Source organism: Mesocricetus auratus, unplaced genomic scaffold (genome assembly GCF_017639785.1).
Source record: "Mesocricetus auratus isolate SY011 unplaced genomic scaffold, BCM_Maur_2.0 Super-Scaffold_100009, whole genome shotgun sequence".
Lineage (NCBI taxonomy): Eukaryota > Metazoa > Chordata > Mammalia > Rodentia > Cricetidae > Mesocricetus > Mesocricetus auratus.
Window position 1 is genome coordinate 66,337,447 of NW_024429193.1, and position 16,929 is coordinate 66,354,375.

At 50.5% G+C, this 16,929-nt stretch overlaps 1 protein-coding gene across 1 annotated transcript; it reads left to right on the plus strand.

The window, feature by feature from the left end:
* Positions 1 to 2,341: 2,341 nt before the first annotated feature.
* On the plus strand, positions 2,342 to 16,091 carry Hcn3 (hyperpolarization activated cyclic nucleotide gated potassium channel 3). Its single transcript, XM_005080143.4, has 8 exons — positions 2,342 to 2,764; positions 8,999 to 9,428; positions 11,325 to 11,486; positions 11,858 to 12,076; positions 12,404 to 12,550; positions 12,914 to 13,154; positions 14,080 to 14,244; positions 14,610 to 16,091. Exons 1-8 carry the CDS (start codon positions 2,490 to 2,492, stop codon positions 15,308 to 15,310), a joined length of 2,340 nt encoding a protein of 779 aa, XP_005080200.1. The 5' UTR covers positions 2,342 to 2,489; the 3' UTR covers positions 15,311 to 16,091.
* Positions 16,092 to 16,929: the final 838 nt, after the last annotated feature.

Sequence of the window (16,929 nt, forward strand, 5' to 3'; positions counted from 1 at the left end):
GACTACTGCCGGGCGTTGTGGTGCACGCCTTTAGTCCCAGCACTTGGGAGGCAGAGGCAGGTAGATTTCTGTGATTTCAAGGCCAGCCTGGTCTACAAAGAGAGTTCCCAGACAAGACCGTTACACAGAGAAGCCCTGTTCCAGTTCCATTTATTACTCTGCAGGCACCAGGCTCATACATGGTGCACAGACATACATAGGAACAAAGAATTCATATTTAACAAATATTTATAAAAAATAGATGTTGTAAAGACTAAGTCCAGGGGGCTGGAGAGATGGCTCAGAGGTTAAGAGCATTGACTACCCTTCCAGAGGTCCTGAGTTCAATTCCAGCAACCACATGGTGGCTCACAACCATCTGTAAGGAGATCTGGTGCCCTCTTCTGCCTGCAGGGATACATGCAGACAGGACACTGTATACATAATAAATAAATCTTTAAAAAAAAAAAGACTAAGTCCAATTTTTGGTGACTTAGTATTGCTAAGGAGTTTAAATTTATTTCTAAAATAGGGACCTTTTAAGGACTTTAAGTAAGTCACCCAGTTCCATGTGGACTGTAGAAAATTTACTTGCAGACTGAAAAAAATGAATTGATCTGGGAGAATGAATTGGTCTGGGAGAATTTGCTTAAGACTATTTTTGGTTTGTTTGTTTTTGTCTTTTGTTTTGCAAGACAGGATTTCTCTGTGTAGCTTTGGAACCTGTCCTGGCACTTGCTCTGTGGACCAGGCTGGCCTGGAACTCAGCCAGTCTCTGCCTTCTGAGTGCAGGGATTAAAGGTATGAGCCACCACCAGGCCTTTTTAAAAAAGTTTTTTAGAGACTGTCTCTCTATGTAGTTCTGGCTGTTATGGGGACTTGATATATAGCCCAGGACGGCCTCAAACTCACAGAGATCCACCTGCCTCTCTCTTCCTGTGCTGGAATGAAAGGCATGCACCACTATGCCCAGCAATTTTTTTATTTTTAGTTTGAAAGGCTATATATATATATTTTTTTTTTTTTGGTTTTTCGAGACAGGGTTTCTCTGCATTGTTTTGGAGGCTGTCCTGGAACTCACTTTGTAGACCAGGCTGGCCTCGAACTCACAGAGATCCGCCTGCCTCTGCCTCCCGAGTGCTGGGATTAAAGGCGTGCGCCACCAACGCCCGGCTGGCTCTATATTTTTTAATTACTGGACAAGCCATTCCCCCAACTTAAACGTGACCAAGTCTCCAGGTTAAAAATGTTGAACTCCATGTGGTAGGATAGATCGCGATGACCATGATTCAGTACAAACTCTCGGTCTTGCCATCGTGTGAATCCTTACAAGCTCAGCTTGGTTCTCCTCCAGTACCTGATTTTGTCACCGGTTTTCACCGAATCCATTGAGGAATAGGATGATTTTGTTTTTATTTCTTGGCCAGGGATTGCTTGATTCTGAAGTCTTGTGAGAAGTGAGAAGCCGACTCAGGCATACGACGCACGATGGCGAAGGAAAGGCAAAGAATATGCCCAGCACATTTTAAAGATGATTTAAAACAGCCGGGCGTTGGTGGCGCATGCCTTTAATCCCAGCACTCGGGAGGCAGAGGCAGGCGGATCTCTGTGAGTTCGAGGCCAGCCTGGTCTACAAAGTGAGTTCCAGGACAGCCTCCAAAGCTACAGAGAAACCCTGTCTCGAAAAACAAAAAACAAAAACAAAACAAAACAAAAGATGATTTAAAACGTCTGAAACAAGATTAGTGGCACACACTTGTAATTCCAGCTCTTGAAAGGTAGAGGCACGAAGACCAGAAGTTCAAGCCAGCTGAGCTACAACCCACATCAAACAAAACATAAACTTTCTAAAATAATTTAGTTGGAGATGCTGAGGGCTTTTCTAAGGCGGTGGCAGTCAGATGAAACAAAGGGAAGAAGCAGAGATGTTTGGCTCTTGATGGCACGTAGTATGGGATTTTCATGTTTGTTGATCTGTTTAAGCAGATGAACCATTGGCTTAATATCTAAGATTTCTGTGCTAATTTTTGTATCCTCAGTACAGTTAGTGAGCGGCATTCGACAAAGGTTGACTTAATGAACTAGGAATAACATACGACGGAAAGTAGTTTAGAGGCTCTCAGGAGGAGGAAGACACCTAGGAGAGTGATGAGAAAGAACAAGGATGGCGAAGAAGAATCGGGAGATTCACGGACTGCATAAGGCCCACTGAGTTTCCCGCCTCCAGAAGGGAGGTGCCGCCCCCCGGCCCCCTCCGCACCCCTAGGCCACTCCCTCCCTGGGGGTGTGGGCTGCAGCTGAGCCGGCGGCCCGCCCTGCCAGGTCTCGCGCAGCCCTCACCAGGGGGCGCAGCGCCCGCCCGTCCGCCCGCACGTCTGTCGCCTGCACACGCCCCCTGCGCCCCGGGCGCACGCCGGTCGGAAGCTGGAGTGCCTGGCTGGGCTCCCAGGCACCAGCGCGCCCGTCATGGCCATAGACCCGTTGGGAAGGTCCTTCGAGTGAGGGAGGTCATGGAGGAGGAGGCGCGGCCGGCGGCGGGGCCCGGCGAAACGGCGACCCCGGCGCGCGAGACGCCTCCCGCGGCTCCCGCCCAGGCCCGCGCGGCCTCAGGTGGGGTCCCCGAGTCCGCGCCCGAGCCGAAGAGGCGGCAGCTCGGGACGCTACTGCAGCCGACCGTCAACAAGTTCTCTCTCCGGGTCTTCGGCAGCCACAAAGCGGTGGAAATCGAGCAGGAGAGGGTGAAGTCCGCCGGGGCCTGGATCATCCACCCCTACAGCGACTTCCGGTACGGGGGGCTCCGCGGGGAGGGCGAGGGACACCAGTGCTACCGGCCGGGTGGGGCTGCAGAGTCACCTCCTCCGACCCAGCCTGGGAATTCCTAGGCGGGTTACCCCGGGGTCCTCTGTGTTTAGTCCGGTTAGGGAGACATCAGAGAATCTCCAGGGACTTTGGTTTTCCCGGTGCAGGAACCCACCTGGACCACAGAGACTGTAGGAGTTTGGAAACCTTGCCTCCTCCAGGACTGTTTTCTGGAGGTGTGGGGAATTTTATCATACCCAAAGCCGGGAGACCTGCGGGAGAAGCCCAGCTCCGGTCTCTACCACGCTTTACCCACACACCAGGCACTTGCCGCGTTCAGCAGAACACATTAGGGACACTGAGCTACAAAGGGAAGCTGGGAACGAATGCTGGAGAGTGACCGGGGTCAGTCCGGCCCGCCGCGCTGTTTGCTGTCCGTGGTGCTGAAGGCGGGATGGGGCGGGGCGGGGCCGGTACTCAGAGCAGGGGCTCGGCCTCCGCCCAGGCGTTTCCCATAGAAAAAGGGACAGAGAGTGGGGGGTGTAGCCATTTCACAGTCCCCTTCAGGCTGTAGTCTACATCAAGGTCGCTAGGGGAGAAAGGCCGCCCTGTCCTTGGGGACGCTGAAGGACAGGTTTTAGATGAAGAAATGGGGTGTGCCCCTGGAGCCCGGGAACACAATTGGAGACCCCAGACAGTGTCGTCCATCCTCGGATATCCACTCCCTGTAAACACCCCTCCAGTTCTCACTGTCCTTTCCACTTTCTCACTGTCCTGCACCGCGGCAGATTTCCTCCTCCACCCCGATCACCCTCAGACACATCCCCAGGAGCCGTACCCCCTCATAGCTGCTTCCCATCCTCTACGGCATCACCCGCTGGGCTTGTGACTGCCTGTGAGTCAGGCTGTGAAGATGCTGTGAGAGCAAGGCAGACCTTTGCCTCCTCTCTGCCAGTGTCTCACAATGCAAGATTTCTCCTCAGCAGCTGTGGAAAGAGAGGAATAAACATCAAGGGTTTGCTACTGAGTGGAAGCACTAAGCATGAGGGGCTTCCAGGGCTGGGCCAGACTTGGGAAACCACCGAGCTCTTCCAGGGATTGGAAGGATTTGCAATCAGAATCTAAAGGGACTGTGTGGGACTTGTGCTGGGATTAGATGTGTCCTCGACCTGAAACCATCATGAGTGCTCCAGTGATGTTTTTCCCTCCTGACTTCCTATCTACACAGCCTCTTCTGAAGCAATGTAGCTTGCCCTTGTCTGTCTCAGTCAGAGTCCCAGCATGCGCAGGCAGCCTAGACGAGGGAGGAGTGCACATCTCAAGCCACCCTGCCTTGGAATCTCCTGGAAAATCCTCTTGGAGCACAGCCATCTGAGTGCTGTGGAGGGGATGGGAGTCCCTGAAAAGCCCAGTTTAGACGAGTGCAGGATTGCCCAGTCCCCGCTGGCCACCGGCGGCAGTTCCCCATCCACAGAGAGACAGACCCGGTGCTAGCTGTGCTGGGGAGGGGGTGGCGTGGGGAAGACAGTGGAGGGCAGGACAGCTCAGACTGGAAATAGACAGAGCTGGAGAAGGGAGAGGCAGCCGCCATCCTTAGACATCTGGATATAAAGAGTGGATGAACCATAATAACAGCTGCTGTTCATACAGCATTGTCATGTCCATTGTCTCTGAAAAATCACCCAACAGCCCAGTGAGATCGGCTGAGGGTGCTTAGTTTTAAAAAGTTTACAACCAATATTGGTGCATTGTGTGTGATATATGTATCTGGATGGGGGGTGCGGCTGTGTGCATGTTTACTTTTTGAAAAAATTTAGATTTATTTCATGTGTACGAGTGTTTTGCCTGCATATGTGTCTGTGTCATGTGAAGTCGGTGGCTGAGGCTGTCAGAAGAAGGAGGGAAGATCTCCTGGAATTAGAATTACAGGTGATTGTGAATTACCACAAGGGCTCTGGGAACTGAACCTGGGACTTCGGCAAGGGCATTAAATGCCTTTAACCACTGAGCCAGTTCTGCAACTTGTGTGATGTGTTTTTGTGTGCATGTGTAGGTGACAGCATTGGGTTTCTCCCTCAATGGTTCTTCACTATTTTATTTTTCTCCTTGAGAATGTCTCTCACAGAACATAGACTCAGTCAGGTTGTCTGGCCAGCCAGGGAGTTCCGGGGACCCACCTGTCCCCTCAACACTGGGTTATAGATGCACACTGCACCTTCTTTTTATGTTTATGCCAGGGATCAAACTCAGTTCCTCGTGTTTGCACAGTAGACAGTGTGCCAACCAGCTGGCATAGTTTTCTGGTATTGTTGTTTTGGTTAGGAGTATGTGGGATTTAACCTAAAACATCATGCATGATAGTTAATTTTTTTTTTTTTTTGGTTTTTCGAGACAGGGTTTCTCTGTATTGTTTTGGAGGCTCTCCTGGAAGATAGTTAATTTTTTTAATGACAACATTCATCCGAGCTCACTTTTAAACTTTTAAAAAACATTTATTTATTTATTTATTTATTTATTTAGAGAGAGAGAGAGTGTGTGTGTGTGTGTGTGTGTGTGTGCGCGCGCGCGCGCGCATTCTCATTTCCCTATGTGGGTTTGAGGGATTGAACTCAGGTTGTCAAACTTGACAACAAGTTCCTTTATCTTCTGAGTCATCTTGCTGGTTTCTTTTTATTTTGATATAGAGTCTCATTAAGTTGCCTAAATTGGCCTTCAGTTTTCTCTGTATTCCAAATAAACCTTGAACTTGTGATCTCCTGCCTTGGACTATAGACAGGTTTGTCTAACCAAGCCTGGCAGTTTACAGAGGTGAAGATACTCATATATGTGAGTGCCATAAAGCAAACTCATGTCACAACTATCATCTTAAGAGGTTGTACATATCCACAGTACAGCATAAGTCCCACTATATAATCTCACCTTCTTATCTCAAATCCACTATTCTCACTTTTCATAGGTGAATGAAATATTCTGGGAATTGAAACTAGATCCTCAAATATGCTAAGGATACAGTTTACCACTGAATTACACCTTTATTCCTGTATTCTAATTTTTGTGGTACTGCACATGCCAACAAGATTGACAGCCTAAGTACAGTTCCAGGGACCTGCATGGTGGAAGGGGAGTGCTAATTTCTACAAGTTGTCCTCTAACCTTCATATGTGAACTTGGATTTTCTTGTGTTTTTCCCCCCTTTCTCTATTTGGGAGCTTTGGGGATTTTCATAATCTGCCTACTTGATCATTTGGACCATTGTTTTTGTCTTTTGATTCTAACTTATAAAGGAAATAGTATTACACAATAGAAATAATTTTACCATAAAATAGAAAGGCAGTAAGACAGAGCAGTAAAGATGCTTGCTGCACAGCCCTGGACATCTGAATCCAACTCCCAGAGATGAGAATGGACTTCACAAACCTGTCCCCTGACCTCCACATGCACACACAGACGCACTAAAAAACTTATCAGTAAAATAAAAAGACTTTAAAAATAGTTTCAGCTGGGCGTTGGTGGCGCATGCCTTTAATCTCAGCACTTGGGAGGCAGAGGCAGGCGGATCTCTGTGAGTTCGAGACCAGCCTGGTCTACAAGAGCTAGTTCCAGGACAGCCTCCAAAGCCACAGAGAAACCCTGTCTCGAAAACACCAAAATAAATAAATAAATAAAAATAAAAAATAGTTTCACTACTTTTCTCTGACTCCCAAACCAATATATACGAGTTTAGTTTTGTCCGCTTCGGAGCTTTGTATACAAGGAATCATCTAATTTGTACCCTCTGTCTCTTGCTTCTTTTGCTCAATTTCAAAAGTGAGGGAGTCGAGGGCTGGAGAGATGGCTGGGTGGTTAAGAGCTCTGGCTGCTCACTCCTCCTGACTAGTGTTCACGGTACTGAAAGGTACTCTTGCGTGTTACCATATGAGAAATGTAAATACCAACCCTGCTACAAGCCCTCTGTTCCACAATGGAGACCTGCCTTCTCCATTGCTGATGTGCCTGGCAATAAAATGATTCTTAACAACACCCAGCTATACTCATTCTCTTAGTTACTGTTGCATGGCTGTGAAGAGACACCTTGACCAAGGAAACTCTTATAAAAGAAACATTTAATTGGGGGCTTGCTTACAGTTTCAAAGGCTTAGACCATTATGTCACAGCAGTGAGTGCCATGCTGGAGCAGTATCTGAGAGCTACATCCTGATTCACAGGTTGAGACCCAAAAGGAGAAGCTGGGCCTGCCACGGGCTTTTGAGACCTCAAAGCCCACCTCCAGCGACACACTTCCTTCAACAGGGCCACACCTACTGCAACAAAGCCACACCTCCTTATCTTTCTAATCCTTTCTAGCAGTCCTACTCCCTAGTAATGAAGCTAGGGGAACCCTTCTTATTCAAACCACTGCATTCTTTGACCATTATCTTGATCAGCCACCATCAGAAAAGCTGTCTCCTGTAGTGTGTGGGAACAGAGAACATCACTTGGACAATGTAGAGAGCGAGAGCCCTGGAATACTCAGTCCTTCCCTTAGGACTCAGGGAACTGTGCAAGAGAGGCGGAAAGAGTATAGAGCCGGTGGGGCTGGAGGACACCAGGCCGCAAGGCCCTCCAGACCCTGCAGGGAGTGCTTACCCGTGAACTCACCAAGACTGGCAGCGTGCTTGAGGCCTGCACAGGTCTAGCCAGATGGGGGCCCAGAATTAATAGGGGAAGTGGACTCAAGAACCCATCCCTAACCCAGAAGCCATCTCCACTTAATAACCTCTCAGAGAGGAAGCATGTTCTCCAGTGTCTCACTGGGTTTATAACCCTTAAGGGCAGTAGATAAACACCACAAAAACAATTCAGTGGTATTTTTGGAGGGGTTTTGTCTCATAATGCTTTGTCCTGGCATTCTTTTTAACCTCACAGATCTTTTGCTTATATATTGTGGTTTCTGATTTTGTTTTTTATGGGTGTTTGGTGTGTGAGTGTATTTCACATGTGTGTATGTATTTCTTGTACTTTTTCTTTGGCCCTTTTTTCCTGCTTGCTTGTTTTGTCCTATTCTGATTTTTTGAAGTTGTTTTCTAATGAGTGAGAGAAGGAAAGGTATGGATTTGGGTGGGTGAGGAGGAGAAGAGGGGCCTGGGAGGAGTTGAGGAAGGGGAACCCACGATCAGAATGTTGTACAAAAAAAAAATCTCTTTTCAAGAAAAAAAAATTAATTATCTTTTTAAAAAGTACTGGCTACTCTTGTAGAGGATCTAGGTTTGGTTCCCAGCACCACGTGGTGGCTCACAACTTTGTGTAACTGTAGTTCCCAGGGACATGATGCTGTCTTCTGACTTCTGTGAGCCCTGCACACCCATGGTGTACTTACATATGTGAGGGCAGCACACACACACACACACTAAAGATAAATCTCTCTTTCTCCTTTTTTTTTCCAAATATGAGACCCATTTATGCTGCTGTACAGCATTCCAGGCAGTGGGTATTTACCTCTGTATGATGCCTTATTTACCTACACGTATTATTTTTTTAATTTTTATTTATTTTTTCTATATGTGTTTGTTTCACTGTATGTATTTTTGTGTACCCTCTGTTTTCCTGGTGCCCTGAGAGCTGGAAGACAGCATGGAATCCCCTGGAACTGGAGTTACACATGGTTGTGAGCTGCCAAGTGGGTGCTGGGAATTGAACTCAGGTCCTCAGCAAGAGCAACCAGTGTTCTTACCTGCTGAACTATTTCTCTTGTCCACTCCACTTTCTACTGGTAGACGTCTGAGTCGTTCCCAATTTAATCCTGCTATAGACATTACTGGTTATATTTCCTAGAAAGCATGTTCCCATTGGGTGCTTATATACAAGGGAACAGAGTTGTAGGGAGTACAGATATTAACTCTTCTAAATCACCCAAATGATTCCAGTTTCCACTCTTAGTGGATTTAAGTGACCATTTTGTGATTTTGTATTCTAAGATTTATTTATTATGTACACCGTATTCTGTCTGCATGTATGTCTGCACATCAGAAGAGGGCACTAGATCTCATTACAGATGGTTGTGAGCCACCATGTGGGTGCTGGGAATTGAACTCAGGGCCTCTGGAAGAGCAGCCGGTCCTCTTAACCTCTGAGTCATCTCTCCAGACCCTCTTGACCACTCTTAGCTGTATCAGACGATTTGTTAATCTAGCCGCTGACAGAGTATGACAGGATCTTGCTCTCCATCCTGTACCTACTTTAGGTTTTACTGGGATCTGATCATGCTGCTGCTGATGGTGGGGAACCTCATAGTATTGCCTGTGGGCATCACTTTCTTCAAGGAGGAGAACTCCCCACCTTGGATCGTCTTCAATGTCCTCTCTGACACTTTCTTCCTGCTGGATCTGGTGCTCAACTTCCGAACTGGCATCGTGGTGGAGGAAGGTGCTGAGATCCTGCTGGCGCCAAGGGCCATTCGCACACGTTACCTACGCACCTGGTTCCTGGTTGACCTGATCTCCTCCATTCCTGTGGATTACATCTTCCTAGTAGTGGAGTTGGAGCCACGGCTAGATGCGGAGGTCTACAAAACAGCTCGGGCCCTGCGCATCGTCAGATTCACCAAGATCCTTAGCCTGCTGCGACTGCTCCGCCTCTCCCGCCTCATCCGCTACATACACCAATGGGAGGAGGTGGGGTGGGGAGGTGGGCTGGGGGGTGCTATGGGTGGAGTCTGATAACTGGTGACTTTATGGGGTGGGGAATATGGGTGAAGTCTTTGCAAAGTTGGTAGGGGAGAAGCCGGGGCAGAAGGAGGAGGGTTCACGGAGGAGGTCTAGGTGAGGGTGGGCATTCAGAGAGGTGGAGCGTCTTAGCGTACCCAGCACAGAGCAAACACTTGAGAGGATTTAGTATGGAAAGAAGGTGCCTCTTCAGGCAACAGAGTTCAGAGGCTCAGTGTGACTGTGCCATCTCATTGTCTCTTGCTAAGGGGACAGTACCAGATGGACTGCCCTTGGTTGGTATATTTGCTTATAATTTGGTTAGAGCTAATATGTGTGACCCCTGAGAAACTCATCCGCGCATAGTGCATTCCCAGGAGGTAGCTGGCTTTTTGTTTTGTTTTGTTTTGTTTTGTTTTGTTTTGTTTTAGTTTCAACTTTCTGAGACAGGCTCTCATACTAGAGCCCAGGCTCGCGTTGGTCTTCTGACAGTCCTCCTGCCTTAATTCCTGGGTGAACTACCACCAGAAAGTATCTGTTATCTTTAATGCTATTGGAAGAGGGATGCTGGTGTTAACCCTTGTCCTAAAGACGTTACACTGTGAATGCACTTTCCTGTTTTCCAGCCTATAGCAGGGCTGCTTGTGCAATCTAGGTCTCTGAATCTCAGCCTCGACACTGTTTAGTTCTAGGCACAGAGTTGGCTTCAGTCTCTCTGCAGAAAAGATGACAATAGCAACCATGTGTCATAAGGTCCTATACAAATAAATAATGGCCCCTCATACCTCCATGCCTTACTGCCGATTGGACCTAGGCCCTCACATATGCTAGGCAAGTGCTTTGCCCCTGGGTCATATCCCCAGTCCCCTTTTACTTTTTATTTATTTGTTTTAGGATTATTTGTTATTTATACATATGTCTCTGTATAATATATGTGCCTGGTGCCTGTGGAGTTAGACTGGAATTGTGAGCCACCATGTGGGGGCTGGGAATCAAACTCAGGGTCCTCTGGAAGAGCAACCAGTGCTTTTTTTTTTTTTTTTTTTTTGAGACAGGGTTTCTCTGTATTGCTTTGGAGGCTGTCTTGGAACTCCCTCTGTAGACCAGGCTGTCCTCGAACTCACAGAGATCCGCCTGCCTCTGCCTCCCGAGTGCTGGGATTGAAGGCGTGCGCCACCAACGCCCAGCACAACCAGTGCTCTTAACTGTTGAGTCATCTCTCCAGCCCTTACTTTTATTTTGAGATAGGATCTTACTAAGTTCCCCAGGCTGGGGGCTGGAGAGATGGCTCAGCAGTTAAGAGCATTATTGTTCTTCCAGGGTACCCAGGTTCAATTTCATTTCAGTTTCCTCTTACATGCTGGCTCTCAACTGTCTGTAACTCTGGTTCCAGGGGGTCACACACCCTCTGATCTTCAAGGGCACCAGGCAGGCATACCATACACAGACATGTAAGTAGACAAAACACCCACCACATACATAAACTTTTTTGAGACAATGTAGCCCTGGCTATCCTGGACTCATTCTGTAGACCAGGCTGGTCTCGAACTCAGAGATCCACCTGCTTCTACCTCCCAAGTGCTGGGATTAAAGGAGTGTGCCACCACTATACCTTGCTTAAAGTTTTTTAAAATTTGAAAGAAAAAAAGTTTCCTAGGCTGGCCTTAAACTTCTGCTCCTCCTGCCTCAGTTCCCCTAGCAACAGGAGTTCCATGCACTTGAAACCAGGACAGGTTAATAGCTACTTTTTTAAAAATTAATTCAGAGAGACTGAGAAAGGGAGACAAGGTTCAAGGGGGATCGGCAGGGCCGGCACCCATGCAAAGGGGGCTCCTAAACACAGCAGTGCTTGCTTGGACTCCTCAGATCTTTCACATGACCTATGACCTGGCCAGTGCGGTGGTTCGAATCTTCAACCTCATTGGGATGATGCTGTTGCTGTGTCACTGGGATGGTTGTCTGCAGTTCCTGGTCCCTATGCTCCAGGACTTCCCTTCCGACTGCTGGGTCTCCATGAACCGCATGGTGGTGAGAAGCCCCCCAGCTCTGGTACTCCTGGGTCTCTTAAGGGCTCTTCTGCCTGAACGACGGGAGTAACCACAGGGAGCAGGAGGTGGGAGATGATTCAGGGAGTTGACAGGGGGAGATAGGACTGGGGGAGGAAACCTAGAAAGAGGAAGTGCTTGTATGTCGGAAGGAACAGGCCGAGAAGGAAACCCAGACAGAAACAAAGAGGCACAGAAGAGGCCCCTTTTACTTTGGGAACTCCACGCTAAGCAAGTGACGGCTGAGAGGAAGGGCTGAAGTAGAAAGAGGTAGGCAAGGGAGAAAAGGGGGCCAGTGGAGAATGAAACTCTAAGGGGCCTATGCCCTGTTCTGCAACATACTCTGTCCCCCAGAACTACTCGTGGGGCCGCCAGTATTCTCATGCCCTGTTCAAGGCCATGAGTCACATGCTGTGCATTGGCTATGGGCAGCAGGCACCCGTGGGCATGCCTGACGTCTGGCTCACCATGCTCAGCATGATTGTGGGGGCCACCTGCTACGCCATGTTCATCGGTCACGCCACCGCACTCATCCAGTCCCTGGACTCTTCCCGGCGACAGTACCAGGAAAAGGTCAGTAGGGACAAGAGCGGGGAGGGGTGGGGTGTGGAGAAGTGATAGAGAGTGTGTCCTGGTGGGGCCCTTTGTCCTTTCCTACCTCGTGTCCATCTGTCCCATACTCCTGTGTGAAACCCTTCTGTGTCTGTCCCCGTGCCTCTGTCCACACTGGGGTTTTCTGCACCTGCTGTGTCTTCCCTGCCATCATCCCTGTGTCCTCCGTGGCTCTGTGGACACCTACGTGCGTATACCTTGTTTATCACCTCTGGGCCAGACTTGTGTCTGTGACTTTCTGTACGTTTCCGTGTCCTCTTCCCCCGGCGACTGGTGTTGCCTCTTCAGTACAAGCAGGTGGAGCAGTACATGTCCTTCCACAAGCTGCCGCCTGACACCCGGCAGCGCATCCATGAGTACTACGAGCACCGCTACCAAGGCAAGATGTTCGATGAAGAGAGCATCCTGGGGGAGCTGAGCGAGCCGCTTCGGGAGGTGGGGCCAGGCTGGACCTTGTGGGAAGGGCTCTTCAGGGACCTGGGCTTCGGAGGTGCCTGGGTTGCAAGGGGGTGCTTATCATGAGTTCCTGTAGGACCTGAGGTCTACAGATGGCCCTGCGGGAGGCCGAGTATTTGAGGGGCGGTGGCTTTCTGTGGAAGGCCTTACGGCAGTGAAGGCCGTATGAAGAGGGACTGCAGTGAAGGCAGGTTCTCAGGGAGGTCCTCATTCCTGCCGTAGCCTCCCCGCCCATTGGCCGATCTTGACAGGATGGATGGGGTTCCTGGAGACAGATGAGCTTGGTGGGGGCATCTTCCGGCAGGGGGCGAAGCCTGCCTGATAGGCCCCTCCCGTGTCCAGGAGATTATTAACTTCACCTGCCGGGGCCTGGTGGCCCACATGCCGCTGTTTGCCCACGCTGACCCCAGCTTCGTCACTGCAGTGCTCACCAAGCTCCGCTTTGAGGTCTTCCAGCCGGGGGACCTGGTGGTGCGTGAGGGCTCCGTGGGCAGGAAGATGTACTTCATCCAGCACGGGCTGCTCAGTGTGCTGGCACGGGGCGCCCGGGACACTCGCCTCACTGATGGATCCTACTTTGGGGGTCAGCGGGCTTTGGGGAAGGTGGGGGGTCATGAGCATTGGACAGCATGCAGTTGCCCCTAGGATCAGGGCCTCACCTGTTTGTGCTGCAGAGTCACAGAGCAGCCCTTCCCCAGGCCTTCTCAGCGAGTCTGAGCTGGGGCCTGAGGCTCTCTGTTCTATTTGGATGGATGGATGGATGGATTGCCAGGTCTCTCTATTATGTAGCCCTAGCTGTCCTGGAACTTGATATGTAGACCAAACTGGCCTCATTCTTACAGAGGTCCTCCTGCCCTGCCTCCCAAATGCTGGGATTAAAGGTATGCACCACCTCACCTGGCAGGTGCTTTTGTATTTCATTTTTCTCTCAGGGGAGTCCAGTGCATGGCCAGGCTGCAAGCTACTGGGCCAACAGCCCTGTAGGATTATTAACTACCAAAATGCAAGGATCGTGTGAGTTGAGGGAAAGCTAGGAATGAAACAGACTTAAGCTTGGTGGAGCTTCCAGGGACACAGCCCCGACTGACACCCAGTGTCTTGAGGCTCATGCGACCTGCCAGCCGCCTAGCCAGCCGCCACCTTCAAGCCCCCTCAGCTGTGCTTTGTGTCTGTCCAGCCTGTTTTTCTCCTCCAGGTCTTTACTCAGGGCAGGAGGGTAGGGGATGCCCTGAGACGGGGCTGGGATTGGAGTTAATGTGGAATAGAGCATCTGGGGCTCGCAGACCTGCTTGCTGCCTTAGTTTGGAGAGAATGAAAAAGTCAGGGAGCAGCCTTCCAGATGTGCAGGTCTGGAGACAGTGCTTGGAGCAGTTAGGGACCTTACACCAGGTAATCATTACTTTCTCCCAAGTCTAGGGACCAATCTGAGAGTGCTGGGTTAGCTGCTGCAGGCCTAGTGGGAGGGAGCTCTGGGGACAGGGGTCCTGAGGTCTTCCTAACTTTTGCAGAGATCTGCCTACTGACCCGGGGCCGCAGAACGGCCAGTGTAAGGGCTGACACCTATTGCCGCCTGTACTCACTCAGCGTGGACCACTTCAATGCGGTGCTTGAGGAGTTCCCAATGATGCGCCGGGCTTTTGAGACTGTGGCCATGGACCGGCTTCGCCGCATCGGTGAGGCCTCTTTACTCTGTCTGCTCTGGGTCTGGGCTGGGTCTCTCCTCGTTTCCTTAGCAAGGAGCCCAGCTCTAGAGCTTTGGCACTATACCCCAGCCCATGCCTCCAGCGGGTTTCAGTGCTGTTATTATTCTTACCTCTAGCAAGCCATAGCCACGGATACGTCTCCCCAGACCTTGCTTCCCCAAGTCCTCCCGAGCACCAGTCCTTAGCCTCAGCTGTTTGACTGATGCCATTTTCCAGCCTCTTCTCTATCTACTTCTGACTCCCCACCCCCTACTCCTCAGCCTACACTCTGCTTTCCAACCTCCATCTTAGAGTCCTTTCCTTTCCTAACTTCTTGGTCCTGGGACAACTTGTAGGCAAAAAGAATTCGATATTGCAGCGGAAACGCTCTGAGCCAAGTCCAGGCAGCAGCGGTGGTGTCATGGAGCAGCATTTGGTACAGCACGACAGAGACATGGCTCGTGGTATTAGGGGCCTGGCTCCTGGCACAGGAGCTCGACTCAGTGGAAAGCCAGTGCTGTGGGAACCACTGGTGCATGCGCCTCTGCAGGCAGCTGCTGTGACTTCCAACGTGGCCATAGCCCTGACTCACCAGCGAGGCCCTCTGCCCCTCTCCCCGGACTCTCCAGTGGCCCTCCTTGCTCGATCTGCTAGACGCTCAGCAGGCTCCCCAGCCTCCCCACTGGTGCCTGTCCGAGCGGGTCCTCTGCTGGCCCGAGGACCCTGGGCGTCCACGTCTCGCCTGCCTGCTCCACCGGCCCGAACCCTCCATGCCAGCCTATCCCGGGCAGGGCGTTCCCAGGTGTCCCTGCTGGGCCCTCCCCCAGGAGGAGGTGGTAGGAGGCTAGGACCTCGTGGCCGCCCACTCTCTGCCTCTCAACCTTCTCTGCCTCAGCGAGCAACAGGTGATGGCTCTCCCGGGCGCAAGGGCTCTGGAAGTGAGCGCCTGCCCACCTCTGGGCTCCTGGCCAAACCTCCAGGGACAGTCCAGTCGCCCAGGCCATCAGTGCCTGAGCCAGTTACCCTCAGAGGTCCCCAAATTTCTGCCAACATGTGAAATCCTAGGTTGCACTGGCCTTAGCTATTGGCATGTGGTAGGTAATACGTGCCTGCGGGGGGGAGGCACTTGGGGAAGGCTGACAGGATCTAACATACTGCCCTTTATTACCATGAAGCTGTTCTGCAGCCTCAACTCAAGCAGCTGCAGTCTCTTCATCCTAATCATGTCCCATCTCTCATAGGTACCCAGTGCCTACCATGTTCAAGGCTTTGTTCTGGGTACTGTGTTTCTCCACTGCCAAGTAGAAGTGACTCAAAGCCCGCTCACAAGGGAATCCCCCGGCCTCCATCCTGCCAGGTGCAGGCACGGGCCCACAACCCTGCCTTTACTAAACACAAATGTTCTTGCTGCCACCATCACTGCCGACTAGATAGCTGTCTCCCTGTCAGTGACCCTGCAGGTTCTGCCCACTGTGTCTTATCTTCATAGCTGGATACTGTCAATTATCTATTACAACCAACACGTGTCTAGGTCCTGAGTACCACCGCCTGTGGGCCGTCCTCGCCTACACTGAGAACACGTCTGCCCACTGTAGCGTGCCCTCCACGGCTCCCGTGTGGTAGCTCTGCCTTTGTAAACTAGAAACTGCTCTTCACTGTGCTCCCTGCCTCAGCGGCACTCCCCTTAAAGCTAAGGGATACTTGGCATCCCTTTAGCAACTGTGCCAGCCTAACTCCCCCCTGGAGGGGGGCACGGGGCTGGATCCTCATGTGACCTTTATCTTTCCCTCTGTCTTATTTATTCAGTCATTTATTAATTTTATTTATTCATTTGCTAATTGGACTTAATTCATTTTGTTACTCATTCCTTCATCTGTCCCCCCTCCTCCTGGTAGGGAAGCTGAGAGACAGAAGGACATCTCTGTGGTCCTTGCACAATGCCATCAGCAACAGTCCTCAGACACGTAGTGAGGTAGTGGAGAGGGGGTGACAGGTTGAGGGGAGGGCTGCACTTGTTTCTTGTCCCCTCAGCAGGGCTTGCTGTTGGTTCAGAAGAGGCGTGCCTGGGGTCTCCAAACCTAGCAAGGGCAGGCCAGCAGCACCCCTGATTCCTCAGTTCCCTACACGATAGCATTGGAGCTGAGGGCAGAACCACACGTCTCCTTTTCTCCTGGGTCCAGGAATTCTGGGATTCCTGGCCTGTGGAAGTGTTTTTTTTTTTTTTTTTTTTTTTTTGGTTTTTCGAGACCGGGTTTCTCTGTATTGTCTTGGAGGCTGTCCTGGAACTTGCTTTGTAGACCAGGCTGGCCTCGAACTCACAGAGATCCACCTGCCTCTGCCTCCCGAGTGCTGGGATTAAAGGCGTGCGCCACCAACGCCCGGCTGTGGAAGTTATTTTTATAATTGCACCTAAACAATTTGGGTTTAAAAAAAAGACTTTTTCACTCGGGAGGCAGAGGCAGGCGGATCTCTGTGAGTTCGAGGCCAGGTTGGACTGAAAGCCTCCAAAACAATACAGATAAACCCTGTCTCATAAAAACCAAAAAAAAAAAAAAAGATTTTTTTTTTTGCCTCTGATCTATGGGGGGGGGTGGCTGTGAAAGAATTTCTGGATCATTTGGCTCGTGGACACAAGAACAGTCAGATTAGTGGTTTGTAAACTCAGCTCCAAGATTG